General features: G+C 42.8%; 1 protein-coding gene across 4 annotated transcripts in view; it reads left to right on the forward strand.

Annotated features, from left to right (window-relative positions):
* The first annotated feature begins 364 nt into the window (after positions 1-364).
* LOC143983987 (phosphatidylinositol 3,4,5-trisphosphate 3-phosphatase TPTE2-like) overlaps positions 365-14,456 on the forward strand; it is a 103,836-nt gene continuing 89,744 nt past the window's right edge. For 2 of the 4 annotated variants that reach the window (XM_077484208.1, XM_077484209.1), the window contains exon 1: positions 7,479-7,713. In XM_077484208.1, coding sequence (XP_077340334.1) covers positions 7,506-7,713 — 208 coding nt within the window. In that variant the 5' untranslated portion in view covers positions 7,479-7,505. Of the gene's footprint in view, positions 571-631; positions 800-7,478; positions 7,714-14,456 lie in introns of those variants that run through there. The other 2 variants (XM_077484211.1, XM_077484210.1) reach the window with 2 other exon arrangements.

Below are 14,456 nucleotides of genomic sequence, written 5' to 3' on the forward strand. Positions count from 1 at the left end.
TTTTTATTATTTTTATATTGTTATTTGGTATAATTATTTATAGTTATTTATTATATTATAATTTATGATTTCATTTTTCAAACTTTATTATACCCGGGATGTCTGCTAGACTCTGGTTTGGACAGATTTAAGTGAGTTATTCCTAAGAATTGCAGGACTACAATATAAAACGCCAAATTTTCATGCAAAATAATTGTACCGCTTTCAGCACCTAAAATCTAAAATAATCATACCGCCAGGGAGGTTAAAGGGGTTAAGTCTTTGGACAGTGATAGTGATCCCCATCTACATAGTAAGTACAGCCCTGTTCCATGCTGACGAGAGGAGAGCCAGGGACAAGTATGAGCAGAAAAACATTACACAGCATAAGTCAGGAGCAGAGGAAGTGGAAAGTGCTGGCTGAGCAGAGGGGGATAACTTAGAGGAAGGGGAGGCCGGTGGGGAAGATTTCAGGAAAAAAAAGACGGATTTATCAGTGAAACAAGGAAAAGCGCACACAGGAAGAGCCCCTGCCATGGAAAAGAGCAGATGAAGGAGACGGCTGGGAAGAAACAAGCTTAATAAAAAGAGGTGAGCTACAAGTTGTACTAGTGTATTGTTTATACCCACAGCTGCCCTCCCTTCCTCGCCTCTCTGGTCCTTCGCCTTTCCTCCCTGATCGAGTTCATTCAAGAAATCGAAGGAGGTGACAAAGAGCTGGAAAGGACTGGGTGCAGCTTTCCCGTACTACACTTCATAGATGACCTGGAGACAGGCAGCACACAGGAGCCCATGGCTAGTGGTAAGGCAGATCACACAGGTAAGATTACATGTCACCCACAACCTTTGTGTTTTATTGCAACTGGGGGGGGGGGGCTGTACCCCTAAAAAAAAACTTCAAATGGGTTCTGGGGGCAAAGATTTACTAAAGGCAAATCCACTTTGCACTGAAAGTGCACTTGGAAGTAAAGTCGCTGTAGATCTGAGGGGGACAAGTAAGGAAAAGAAAAAACAGCATTTTTGCTTGTACATGATTGGATGATAAAATCGGCAGAGCTTCCCCTCATTTCAGGTCTTTTCCTCAGATCTAAAGTGACTGCACTTCCAAGTGCACTTGTAGTGCAAAGTGGATTTGCCTTTAGTTAACCTCCCTGGCGGTATGATTAGTTCTGGTTTTAGGTGCTGAAAGTGGTACAATTATTTTGCATGGAAATTTGGCTTTTTATATTGTAGTCCTGTAATTCTTAGAAATAACTCTCTTAAATCTGTTCAAACCAGCAGACATTCTGGGTATGATAAAGTTTATAATATAATAAATAATAATAAAAATTATTCAATAATGTAATCAAATCCAAAAACACTGAAATTTGCTCATTTGCAGAATTGTCGCTGTCATTAGATTTAGTGTTTGATGACGAATTTCCCCACAAATCGCTATCGCTCAATTCTGCAAGTGATTATAATTTATTATCGCTGTTTTCTAGTTGGTCTAAAATCACTTTTGACATAAAGGGACAGTTTTTGGTTGCTATGGGCAATCTCCAAATTCCAGGCAGAAAAAACAGTATTTATAATATAAAAGTGCATGCAGGGCACTGGACAGGCCACTAGGGACAAAGGGGGTGTGTAATTTTTTTATACAGTACTGTAATCTGTAAGATTACAGTACTGTGTGTGTTTTGTGTGTTTTTACTTTTTTGAATTTGGTGCCGATCTCCACTCCCATGCGCCATAACGTCGCAGGGAACGGAGCTCGGCGGCATTCAGGCACTGTGTGAATCGAGCGGAGGAGCTCGATCACACAGCGCGGAGGACATCGTTGGATCCAGGGGACAAGGTAAGTAACTCTCCCTGTGTCCTCCCTGTATCCAGCGATGCGATCCCGAGTCTGGCTCGGGGTTACCGCTTATGATAGTAAAATCCCAACCCGAGCCAGACTCGGGATCACCACCAGGGAGGTTAAATCAACCCCATTGCTAGTCAGGTTGAAAAAAAGACAATAGTCCATCTAGTTCAAACAATAGTAAACCAAAAAAAAAAACAATGAATAGAAAACCTCCATATACGCACTCTAATTGGAAGCCGGAATTTCCGATGGAAATAGTCCGATGGGAGCTTCTCATCGGATTTTCCAAACATATGTTTATCGGTCTTTTTCTGTTGGCATTTCAGACGGTCTTTAGATTGAGAGCCTGTTCTTAAAGTGGGAGTCCGCTGTTTTTGTTTTTTTTAAAGCCAGCAGCTACAAATACTGCAGCTGCTGACTTTTAAAATAATGACACTTACCCATCCAGCGCGCCCGCGATGTCGGCACCCGAAGCCGATCTCTCGATCGTCTATCGGATGCTGCCACCGCCATCTTGGGTATGGGAATCAGGAAGTGGCGCCTTGCGGTTTCATTTCCCGGTTCCCTACTGCGCATGCGCGAGTCGCGCTGCGCAATAAGGATGGTCCCCGCTGTCTCTGGGATCCGTGTGTTTCCCAGCAGGCAGCGGGGGACCTTCGGAAAGGGGCGTAGATTCTGCAGAAAGGGGCGTAGCTTCTGCAGAATCTACGCTGGAAGTGGGTGCAGATACCTGTACTGTACAGGTACCTGCACCTCCCTCCCCCTGAAAGGTGCCAATTGTGGCGCCGGAGGGGGGGAAGGATTCCAATGAGCGGAAGCTCCACTTTAGGGTGGACCTCCGCTTTAATTTTTCAGACGGAAAACCTTTCTATCGGATTTTCCGATCGTGTGTATACAATTCCGACACGCAAAATTCCGATGCATGCTCGGAAACAATTCGATGCATGCTCGGAAGCACTAAACTTCCCTTTTATAGTGCCGTCTAATGTGTTGTATGTCACGGTTTTATTGACCGTCGGAAATTGTGACCGCGTGTAGGCAAGACAGTTTGAGCGAAATTCCGTCGGAATTCCAACGGGAAAACCATCAGAGCTTTTTCCGAGGAGAATTCCGATCGTGTGTACGCGGCATTATAGCCAAAAAGTTAACAAATTTCTGAATGGGAAACCTTACATTCGTTGAAAATAAATACTAGTAGGAATTTATTTTCATTTTTATTTATTACAACTATTTATATAGCACCGACAATTTATGCAGTGCTTTACATATTACGCATTCGCATCAATTCCTGCGCTCAAGGAGCTTACAATCTAAGGTGTTAATCTCACATGATAAATTCCTTATCTCACATACATGTACACACACATACTTTGGACAATTTAGATGGGAGACGTTAAACCTGTTTGGGGAAGTGACACACATCAGGGATGCATCAAATACCATCAGATGTGTACAAAATCAAGAACAAGAAAAGATCACTTTGTATTTTAGATTAGATGCTTTTAGGGTCAATTCACACCATAGAAACGCAGTCTGGATGGGTTCTAGATGTTTTTCTGAATGCGCGTTTTGATGCATTCCGGTGTGTTTTTGATGCATTTTTGGTGCGTTTTTGGTACGTTCCGGTGAATCCCCACCCCCTCCTTTCATCTTCACCTTAAATAAAGTTGCTATTACCTTTTGTACCCCCTCCCTTTAGAATGTAAGCTCTACAAGTAGGGCCCTCCTGTACCTTTTGTATTGAACTGTACTGTAATTTTAAAGAGCTGCGTAAACTGTTGGCGCTATATAAATCGTGTATAATAATAATAATAATAAGAGTATGCGTGTTTCAGTGCGTTTTTGGTGCATTTAGGTGTGTTCCAGTGCATTTTTGATGTGTTTTACCACCTTCCAGTACAGTTCAGTGCAGAAAAAATGCAGCATGTTCTACTTTTTTTTCTGGAACTGGAACTGACCACACCGGTGTAAACTATTCCATTGAATAAATAACCTACTATCCATGCATTTTTAATATAGAAAAAAATGCACTGGACTGCATGTGGTGTCAACTGGCCCATACACTTTGTGTTTAAAAACATGCATTTTAGGGGTTGTTCACATAGTAAAGAAAAGTGCCAGGCAGCATGATATCTGGATTATTTTATTCAATGGCCCAGATCAGATCTTTTTGGTTACATGTTGTGTTTTGTGACAATTTATATGGAGTGCAGTGGCAGGCATCCTCCAAAATCTTCATATCTTTGCACTGAAACCAAATGTTTTTAAAATGTAGTATTTTTGTGGTATGACAAGAAAGTAAAGCATCTTCTGGAGTGTTGTGCTTCGTTTTAATGTGCTGTTCAACAAGTGGAACTACAAATCCCAGCGGTTACATGCTGTGCTATGCAACTCTGACTGCCTACATGCAGAGGACATCTTCCAAAATCCTTGTATCTTTGCACTTTAACCAAATCATAAAAACTATTGGTCATTAGATTTATTTATTATATTGGTTTGATGACGAATTTCCCCACAAATCGCTATCGCTCAATTCTGCAAGTGATTCTAATTTATTATCGCTGTTTTCTAGTTGGTCTAAAATCACTTTTGACATAAAGGGACACTTTTTGGTTGCTATGGGCAATCTCCAAATTCCAGGCAGAAAAAACAATATTTATAATATAAAAATGCATACAGGGCCCTGGACAGACCACTAGGGACAAAGGGGGTGTGTAATTTTTTTATACAGTACTGTAATCTGTAAGATTACAGTACTGTATGTGTTTTGTGTGCTTTTACTTTTTTGAATTTGGCGCAGATCTCCGCTCCTGTGCGTCGTAACGTCGCAGGGAACGGAGCTCGGCGGCACTCGGGCACTGTGTGAATCGAACGGAGGACAGCTCGATCACACAGCGCGGAGGACATCGCTGCATCCAGGGGACAAGGTAAGTAACTCTCCCTGTATCCAGCAATGCGATCGGGGTTACCGCTTATGGTACTGAAATCCCAGCCCGAGCCAGACTCGGGATCACCGCCAGGGAGGTTAAAGGAGAATTGTACAAAAAACAAGATTTGTTAAACCCTCAAGTCCTTTTTTTATTTTACCACTACTATTCCTTTATATTGGTTCTTGGAATTTACAAATGCAGCAATTTAGAAATCAGATGAAAGGTTTAGCACTGGGAAACACTTTTTGATAGATAAAAAATGCATTTTATATACAACTATATAGATCAGACCAAAATGAGGGACAGAGGGACATTGATCCAAATCAGGGACAGTTGGGAGCTGTGGGAAATGGCATTGTGGGGTCTCATCTTCTTTGTATCCTTCACAATTGTTAGGCCGCGTACACACGCGGGGACTGTTCGCCCAACTTTGTCCGTCAAACAGTTTCGGCAAACAGTCCGCTCAAAATTAGCATGGACGGACATGGCCACACACGACGGACGAACAGTTTGCTGAAACCGTGCGCGATGACGTGAACGGCACGTACGACGGGACGAAAAATACGACGTCCTATACACTGCATTATAACTTTCGGCGTGAAAATCCTTTCTGAGCATGCGCGCAACTTTGTTTGACGAACAAGCCTACACACGCGGGGACTGTCCGCTGAAACAAGGTTTCAGCGGACAGTTTTTCGGAATTTCCGAAAAACCTTGTTCAGCGGACTGTTCGCTGAAACTGTCCGCTGAAAGCCCACACACGAGCGGACTGTCCGCTGAAACTTGGTTTCAGCGGACAGTTTCAGCGAACAGTCCCCGCGTGTGTACGCGGCCTTGGTTGTGTATTGCCTTACTTTTCTGTTTACTCAGCAAATGTCAGACAACATGTTCAGGATGTCATTGTGGGAAAGTCTAGCAATAGTCATGAGACCCCTAACTCAGTTTATTGCACTAATGATATAGGCTGTGTGGCTCATATTATGAAAAACAGTTGTGCGTTTGTTTCAGCACTCAGCGAAAACTTTGTTCGCTTTGCTCCAATCTCCAGCAAAATACATAGATGACTACGTATATAAGTTAGGCTACTTTCACGCTGAGGCGCTTTACAGACTCTACAGCGCTAAAAATAGTGCCTGAATAGCGCCTGTAAAGAGCCTCTCCTGTGTCTCCAGTGTGAAAGCCCGAGTGCTTTCACACTGGAGCAGAGCGTTGGCAGGACGCTCAAAAAAGTCCTGCAATTTGCATCTTTGCAGCGCTGTAGGAGCGGTGTATGCACTGCTCCTAAAGCACCCCTGAAATCAATGGGGCAGTGCTGCCAAACCACCAGCAAAGCGTCACAGCGCTTTGCCAGCAGTTTTAACCCTTTTTCGCCCACTAGCGGGGGTTAAAAGCAACTCGCTAGCGACCTAATAGTGCCGCTAAAATGACGGTAAAGTGGTGCTAAAAATTGCAACGCTTTACTGCCAAAGCCTCAGTGTGCAATTAGACTTATTACATAATCTAATTTGTCACAACCCTAGTCTGAGATATTTCCAGGCTTATTCAGTAAGCCAGCGCAGACAACAAAACATTCACACTTAGAGCGCTTTCGCACTGAGGCTTTTCTAGCACTTTGGTGCTAAAAAAAGCACCTGAAAAGCTCACGGAACTTATTTCCATTAAAATCAATGAATGCTTTCACACTGGGGCAGTGCGCTGGCGGGGAGGTGAAAAAACTCCTGCAAGCAGCATCTTTGGACCGCTAAAAAAAAAAGCGCCTCAAAAGCGCCCCTCTCCATTTAAATGAATGGGAAGCACCTAAAAAGCGGTTCAAAAGTGCCTCAAAATGATTCCTGAAGCAGTTTTTGAGTCACGTGACTTTCAGAAAAGCACACCGCTAGCGCCTCAAAAGTGGTTGGCGTTTATGGGCAGTTTTCAAGTGCCTCAGTGTGAAAGGGCTCTTATGGTTTATAATGCATGTCAATGCAAGTACACAGGTTAGTTAGCCAATGCTCTAATGGTGTTAGGTTACATGTATGTTGCATAAACATGGGTTGTCTTTTTTTTTGTTTTTGTTTTGTGCATCCACATGACTATAAATAACAATTGCAACACATAAAAAGGCATAATTGTCGATAACTCGTGTGAAAACACACATGGAAAGATGTCAATCCAGTTAAAGGGCCATTCCCACATGTACAGCGTGTTAGCATGTGTTATGTGAAACAATATTGCGAGTGCGGCTCGATGGCCCAGTCATTTGAAATGGCCCTGAATGCAATACAAGAAACCTAAGGCCACAGTAGAAAAGTGCAGGTTCCCTTGAAGGGCTTATTCAGTTTCATGTGTAGTATATTTATTAAAATAAAGCACAGACAAAGTAATGGTAAAATCAGTACTCACATTCTGTAGGTGTCTGTAGAGACATCCACCCACAGACACCACCCACTGGCACCACCCACAGACACCACCCACAGACATCACCCACAGACCCCACCCACAGTCACCACCCACAGTCACCCACCCACAGACACCACCAACAGACCCCACCCACAGACACCACCCACAGACCTCACCAACAGTCACCACCCACAGTCACCCACCCACAGACACCACCCACAGACACCCACCCACAGAGACCACCCACAGGCACCACCCACAGACACTCACCCACAGACACCCGCCCACAGTCACCCACCCACAGTCACCCACCCACAGACACCCTACACAATGATCTACTCCTTGGATTCTTTCACTTTACGTATGATGGAATGAGAGCTTATATCACAAGGATTTCCAGTCTGGGATACTATAGGAACTTGCTGGAGAGGAGTGGATTAATACAGAGGATTTGTATCCAGCTCATAGGCTGCTTTGTCTGCCACTTACGTCTGGTGAGTGCAAACTTCACCTGTGGTGTGGAGAGAGCGCTTATTCATTCTACTAAGAAGAGATCGCCATCACAAGCAGTCTCACACGGTGGGTTAAGTGGTGAATTGGGACTTTTTCCTAGCAATTTGCCATACTTTATATTTAATTTTAGTGATTCACTATATATGGACTCATATCGTACCAATCCTGCTGCAATATAGCATATCTAAATTGTATATACTGGTTGTAGATAGCGATAGATTGTGAAATTGTATATGTACAGTGAGTAACTAAGCATCTACTTTTTTTGCTATTCTGGAAAATTTGTGTTTGTACACTTTAAGGGGGAGCTGGTTTTATCAGCTCCTGCATTTTATATTACTTAAGAGCATCCAAGGAAGCAACCTCTTTGTGTTTTGTTACTATACTTCCATATTACACTGCAAACCTCACCCAACTCAAACAGCGGTGTACACGCAGTGGCTGGAATCCTTCATTCTTCTATGTGTAGAAAAAGCATGTTGGGAAAGTACATAATCACTGGGAAACTGGGAGCATTGTGTGTAATTATGGAACGTCTATGACAACAGATATGACCCTGTTCTCCTGATTAGTGAATGATACTTTGTACGCAAGATCATTGCATTGGCAATAATGATTTTCTCTGCTGAAAAACGTACACACCTAAAACACATGCATGCAAGCATGCCAAATATTATGAAAGTGTCAGTTACAGGCACATGTGAAATGTATAATGTATACAATCTTCTAGTTAACTTACAGGGAAATTATAATAGTTTAGGGTCAGTTTTTATTTTACATTATTTGACCTCTTCACACCGGCACCTCCAGGCCCTTTAAGAGGTTTAGGTTGCTGGGAGGCAGGGCTTAAGATCACGTGATCACAGCAGTCACGTGATCCGAAAGCTCCCGACCACTGCTTTTGGTTAGGTGCCGGGAGCACACCGGGCACACGCTCTCAGCCCAGCTGTATTGACCGCAAATCATGCAAATATGCGGTTACATTTTTTTAAGCTGATTTATTCTTTTTTGGAATATTTAGTGTGTATTAAAGCAGTGGTTCTCAACCCTGTCCTTAAGTATCCCCAACAGGACATGTTTTGAGAATTCCTCTTAGATAAAATAGCTGTCCAAAATAAATATCAAGCCATTAACTCTGATTTAAAGCACCTGTGCAAGATAAACATGGCCTGTTGGGGGTACTTGAGGACAGGGTTGAGAACCACTGTATTGAAGGATCAGGTCACCTTTGGAACATTTGTTTTTTGAGAATATGTAACATGTTCCAGCATCTGCACCTCCCCCCCCCACTGATCCCGCCGCGGGTGCGAGGATCTTCTCCCTGCACCCGCTGTCACAATTCATGTAGCGCATGACGGTGCGGAGCTCCGCCCACATGGTCGTGTCATTCATTAACAGTTTCCTGTGATCAAATACACTACAAGTACCGTCACCCATAGCGTCTGACGGCTTGGAGTTCTCAATGAACTGTTAGGGCACTGGTGAGCGCTCTCGTAGTTCATTGATCTAATTGCTCTCAAGTAGCTGCCTGCAGGTATCGGAGGTATGGGCAGACAGATATCCCGAGAGTCTGCAGGAGCCAGACATTCCCCCTGCGGTCTGCTGACCTGAAAAACAATGTGCATTCATTTTTTTTTTTTTATAGGTGAACTTATCCTTTAAGGCTTTTTTTTAGTTTTGGATAGAGCAGGTAAGGGTTAGCTCTTTTCTTGGGTTTTTACTGCTGTCCCCATTGGGAAGATTGACCCCTCTATGTGTCCTGGTGACCATTGTCTCTGAGATAAAAAGTTATTGGAAATCAAAAAATATTACGATGTCCCCAGGGCCAGAAATGAAAGTAAATCCTCCAATTGGAACTCCTGTTTCTAAAAAATCAGCTCTACCTATGTGGAGCAAATGCATATACACACATACCTTTGACTTTTACGACCATGTGGAAGAGGCCTCGTAGTTGGAGCAGAGGTTGCTCCGTGTCAGCTCTACCTTTGTGGAGGAAACTGATTTTGCTGTAGAAGTGTTTTTATTACACTTGCCTTTCTGAATAAAAGCACCTACATCCTGTAGGAAAGAAAACATAACTAATGGCCTACTATTAAAACCAGACTTTATTTACACAAGTTTATTGGTGGTAGGGAGTTTGAACGAGTCTGGAGCCACTAGTTTGCTTGTTTCAGCAACATGCTAAGTGCAATAAAACATAGGAGAACAATCTTCTATTGCTGATACTGGTAAAGCAAACTAAAGCAATCCTTATAGTTTACAAGTATGTATATAACACTAATACAGTATAATAGTACAATACATATTCCTCATTCCTTTTACTACTGAGTCTGTTTTGCAACATATTTAAACTAGTAAAATATGCCTGTCGCTTGAACAGTTTATTCAAAATACTGTTTATTAGTAGTGTATGTATAGCCCAAATTTTTTTTTGTTTCTGATATAGTAGGGAAGGGTCAAAACCTACGCCAGTTTATTCATTGCTATCTATTTTAAAGGGGTCTTCAAATGTAGCTCTAATAATTGCCCGTGCTGTCCTTGTGTTGTAAATGGAGAAAAATTTCAATCCACATCTAACAATAGAATTTATGATGTAAAAAGTTTTATCAACTGCAACACGAGATTTGTGATCTATTTAATCACATGTAAGGCTTGCAGGGTTCAATATGTGGGTCTCACTACAAGAAGACTGAGAGATCGTTTAAATGACCACATTGGAAATATTGAAACAAGCTACTAATCAATCATTTCCATAGTGGGGATACTAGCCTGCTACAAATACAGGGCATAGAGAAAATTACCATACCAAGAAGGGGAGGAGATAAGTTCAGGATCCAGTGTAGGCGTATTCTGGATATTTTCTCCTAGTATCAGAATTCCCCAGGGTTTAAAATTTGAGTAGGATTTAACCAATTTTTATGATTAATGTATGCATCTGGCATCTCATTCCTTTTGTATTAACATTCACTTTTTTGAGTAGTGTGTAACCTTTTGAGATGGATGTCGTTTCCTTTTCTTTTTCCTCTGCTCTTTAACCACTTCAGCCCCGGAAGATTTAGCTGCTGAATGACCGGGCCATTTTTTCGGCACTACATTGCTTTAACTGAAAATTGCGTGGTCGTGCGACGCTGTACCCAAACACAATTGACGTTTTTTTTTTTTTATAAATCTTTATTTTTATAAAGGGTGGTAGACATTAAATAATTGTATCACATTTCAACAATCACAAATACTTTCTTTTTATATTTCATTACATTTTATATTGGCTTAGGAAGCCTCAATCTTTACACCGCCATTCCTTGTTCCTTATCTGAATCTCTAATCCTCCCTTTAAATCCTTTTGCTATATACCCCGAGCCCCACAAAACAAATAGGAACACACGATCTGTCACACCTCTCCAGGACAAAACAGAGATTTGTGTTTTTACACACACTCACTTCCGTGTAATTGTCCCTTGTGCTCGCGATCGCTCGTGGGTGACGGTCATCGCGACCGTCGGCCACGAGCATCAGCACCTCCCGCTGTGCAGCGGGCTATCCTGATCCCGCGTGCCGACATATAGCTGCGACGGCTCACGGGATCGTGCCAACCTGCCGCAGTAAAATGACGGCGGCTGGTCGGCAAGCGGTTAAGGTTGCTAATGGAATAGAATCCCTTTTTTTTGTGTTTCCATTTTTGTTTTTAAATAATTTTCTGAACAGGAGATTTTATTGGTCTAAGTTGCAACAGCTGAGTCTGATTTTAATGAGATGCACTTGTGCTGTCATGTGATTTATGTGTTATAAATGCTTGTAGCTTTTGCAACTTCTGTGGTTTTGACAAAGCACTTCTATAGTGTGAAACGCGTCAACCTATCTGCATTTCCCCTGTCTGTACCCATCCAGTGCTTTTATACTTTTCTTTCTGTTTGGGTGTGCTGCCAATCCGAAGAGTCTCTCTTCCATGTTTTCTGCTGCAGTGGCAGGGCGTACACCCCACCTCACGGAAGCAACATTGGAGTGATACTGATTGCATCACCTGTGAGCAGCGATCTCTTTTTCGCTATCTGTGTACCATTGGGGAAATTTTCCTTCACTTCCTGTCCCAGAGTCCCTGGAACAAATGTGCCCTTCCCTTCACCTTTTCTTCTGGTGACAACTCTAACAACTCCTCTATCCCCATCTATATTCCCCTCACTACATGACAATGGTCACCAGAACAAATAGAGGGCAAAATCCAACCAATGGGGAGATAGACAGCAATAAAAAATATCAGAGAATGTTTTGTCTAGAGATTCATTAGTCATACAGCTAATGTAGAGTTTTATTATACCTAGTGTAAACAATTTTAAGTGAGTTATTTTTTTAAATAACAAACATGTTATGCTTACCTTCTCTGTGTAATGGTTTTGCACAGAGCAGCCCCAATCCTTTTCTTTTTCTGTCGTCTGGCAGCGGTCCTGGCTCCTCTCCCCTGTCGAGTGCCCCCAACAGCAAGCCTCTTGCTATGGAGGCACTCCTGCAGACTCGCTCCTAAGCCTTGCTCATGTGAATAGACATTGTCCATTCACACAGAGAATGCGACTCTGCCCCTCCCCGGTTCTCTCCTCAATTGGTTTACTGGCTGTGATTGACATCTAGACATCAACATATAGAGCAATTCTAAAGTGACCCTGTCATAAAAAAAAGGATTCACAAAAGTTTACCTGTGTAAATGTTTACCTTTCCCACTGTCTGCTGCATGAGAACACCGATCTGTTCAATAAAAATCAAAAGGAGTCTGCTGGGAAACCAATGCTATCTACTTTGTTCCTCCTGCTGACCTCCCCACAGTAGAGGGTGGCAACAGGCAACAAGGAGGGTTGAAGTGGATTGCCACTACTGGAAGTTCAGAGCGAGAGTGTAAGTTTTTCCTCTCCTTTTTTGCAGGTACAGTTGTTTGGGAAACTTTATAAAATCTTTTTAATTTTTAAAAACAGGGCTTTTTTTAAAAATCAAGCTCCAGAAAACGTGAAAATCCTCCCTTGCTTGCAATGGGGCTGTGTTCCCACTGCATGGGTTAGCTGCTTGTTCAGATCTAGGGGTTGTACAGGACTCTGGGGTTGGATCCAGGAATGCGGGTATGTTTCCCCATTATTTGGGTTGTGGTCCCTTTAAGGGGGGGCAATAAGAGACATTTTAAGTACGCAGAGGTTCTCATCCATGCAGGGTGAGGGGTTCTGGGGTAGTCCGGTTGAAGAGGCGGGCACTGATAGGAAGTTCTCTCCGGATTGATAAGTTCTCATTTGGGACCCAGAATTCAGAAGCTTGGAGAGACTTTGTGTGGGAAAGAACCTCCAAACTCCGAATTACAGGAACTTTGGTCCTGAAAGGGCTTAACCCAACCGCAAGGGAAGCTTGAAAAGGAGCAAGAAGGAGTCAGCACCTGTCTATGGAGTAGTCCACAACTGTGAGAAAGTGACGACTAAGATTGTTTGTACCCCAGGACAGACCGGAACCCTAAACACAAGTGTGGGACCGGTATACTGGCAGTGAGCCATTTTGTGTGTTCTTAGCAGCACTAGGGACTGTTTGCCTTTACTTTTGCTGGAGAAAGCTATTTATTGTTGTCTTGGTTTGTGAGAAAAAGAGAAAAAGTCTATTTAGTTTACCAAACGTTTGGCTGGTGATCTTGGGTTCTCCATATTACAGGGCATAGAAAAGTAGATTTACTTACCTGATCTTCCTCTGTGCTGCTAAATCCGTCTTCGTCCCCATGCTGCATCAGTCTAAGGTCCTGTGACCTGATTGGCTTCAGACATTGATCGAGAAAAGTTTTCCAGCATGCCTTTCCACAGCAGCCAGAGCCACTGTCAGAATACAATGTTCCAGGGGGTTGACTCCTCCATACACTTCATTTGTATCAATGGAGAAATTTTTTTTTTTCCTTCAGCCTGCTGGCTATGTGTATGGCCAGCTTTTGCCCTGGAGCTTGCACATTCTCCCTGTCTTTGCTAAGGTTTCCTCTATGTTTTCTCCCACACTCCAAAGACATGCTGGTAGGATAATTGGCTCTTGTCTAAATCAGCCCTACTATGTGTACAAATTGTACCCATCTGCACTTTTTTGTGTCACTCTTTATGTTTGTGCACATTTTTTATGCACCGGGTGAAGATTTTGAGTGTGTTTTGCACGCCACAGGCTTTAAAAAAAAAAAAAATGTGTACAAATTGACTACAAACATGCATTATTTAATTCTGCATGCTAGACCCAAGCCTGAACTATTGGGGAGGGCTAAGGAAAGACATGGCGACCTACCTAATAAAATAATGGCCATGAAAATTCTGGAAATTTGGAAAAAGCCTATCAGGTATAGTGGCCAAAGAGATGGCCCAAACAAATGTCAGATATGACTGAATGGATATACAATATACATACATACGCAATATTGTCAAAAGTATTAGGACACCTGCCTTTAGACACACATGAACTTTAATGACATCCCAGTCTAAGTCCATAGGGTTCAAAATTGAGTTGGCCCACCCTTTGCAGCTATAACAGCTTAAACACTTCTGGGAAGGCTGTCCACAAGATGTAGGAGTGTGTCTATGGGAATGTTTGACCGTTCCTACAGAAGTGCGTTTGTGAGATCAGGCACTGATTTTGGACGAGAAGGCATGGCTCGCAGTATCCACTCTAATTCATCCCAAAGGTTTCTATTGGGTTGAGGTCAGGACTCTGTGCAGGCCAGTCAAGTTCCTCCACCCCAAACTCGCTCATCCATGGCTTTTTTGACCTTTCTTTTCTGCTCGGGTGCACAGTCATGTTGGAACAAGAAGGGGCCATCCCCA

This window comes from Lithobates pipiens, unplaced genomic scaffold (assembly GCF_037356315.1).
Source record: "Lithobates pipiens isolate NorthernLeopardFrog02 unplaced genomic scaffold, aLitPip1_a1.2 Scaffold_16, whole genome shotgun sequence".
NCBI classification, from domain to species: domain Eukaryota; kingdom Metazoa; phylum Chordata; class Amphibia; order Anura; family Ranidae; genus Lithobates; species Lithobates pipiens.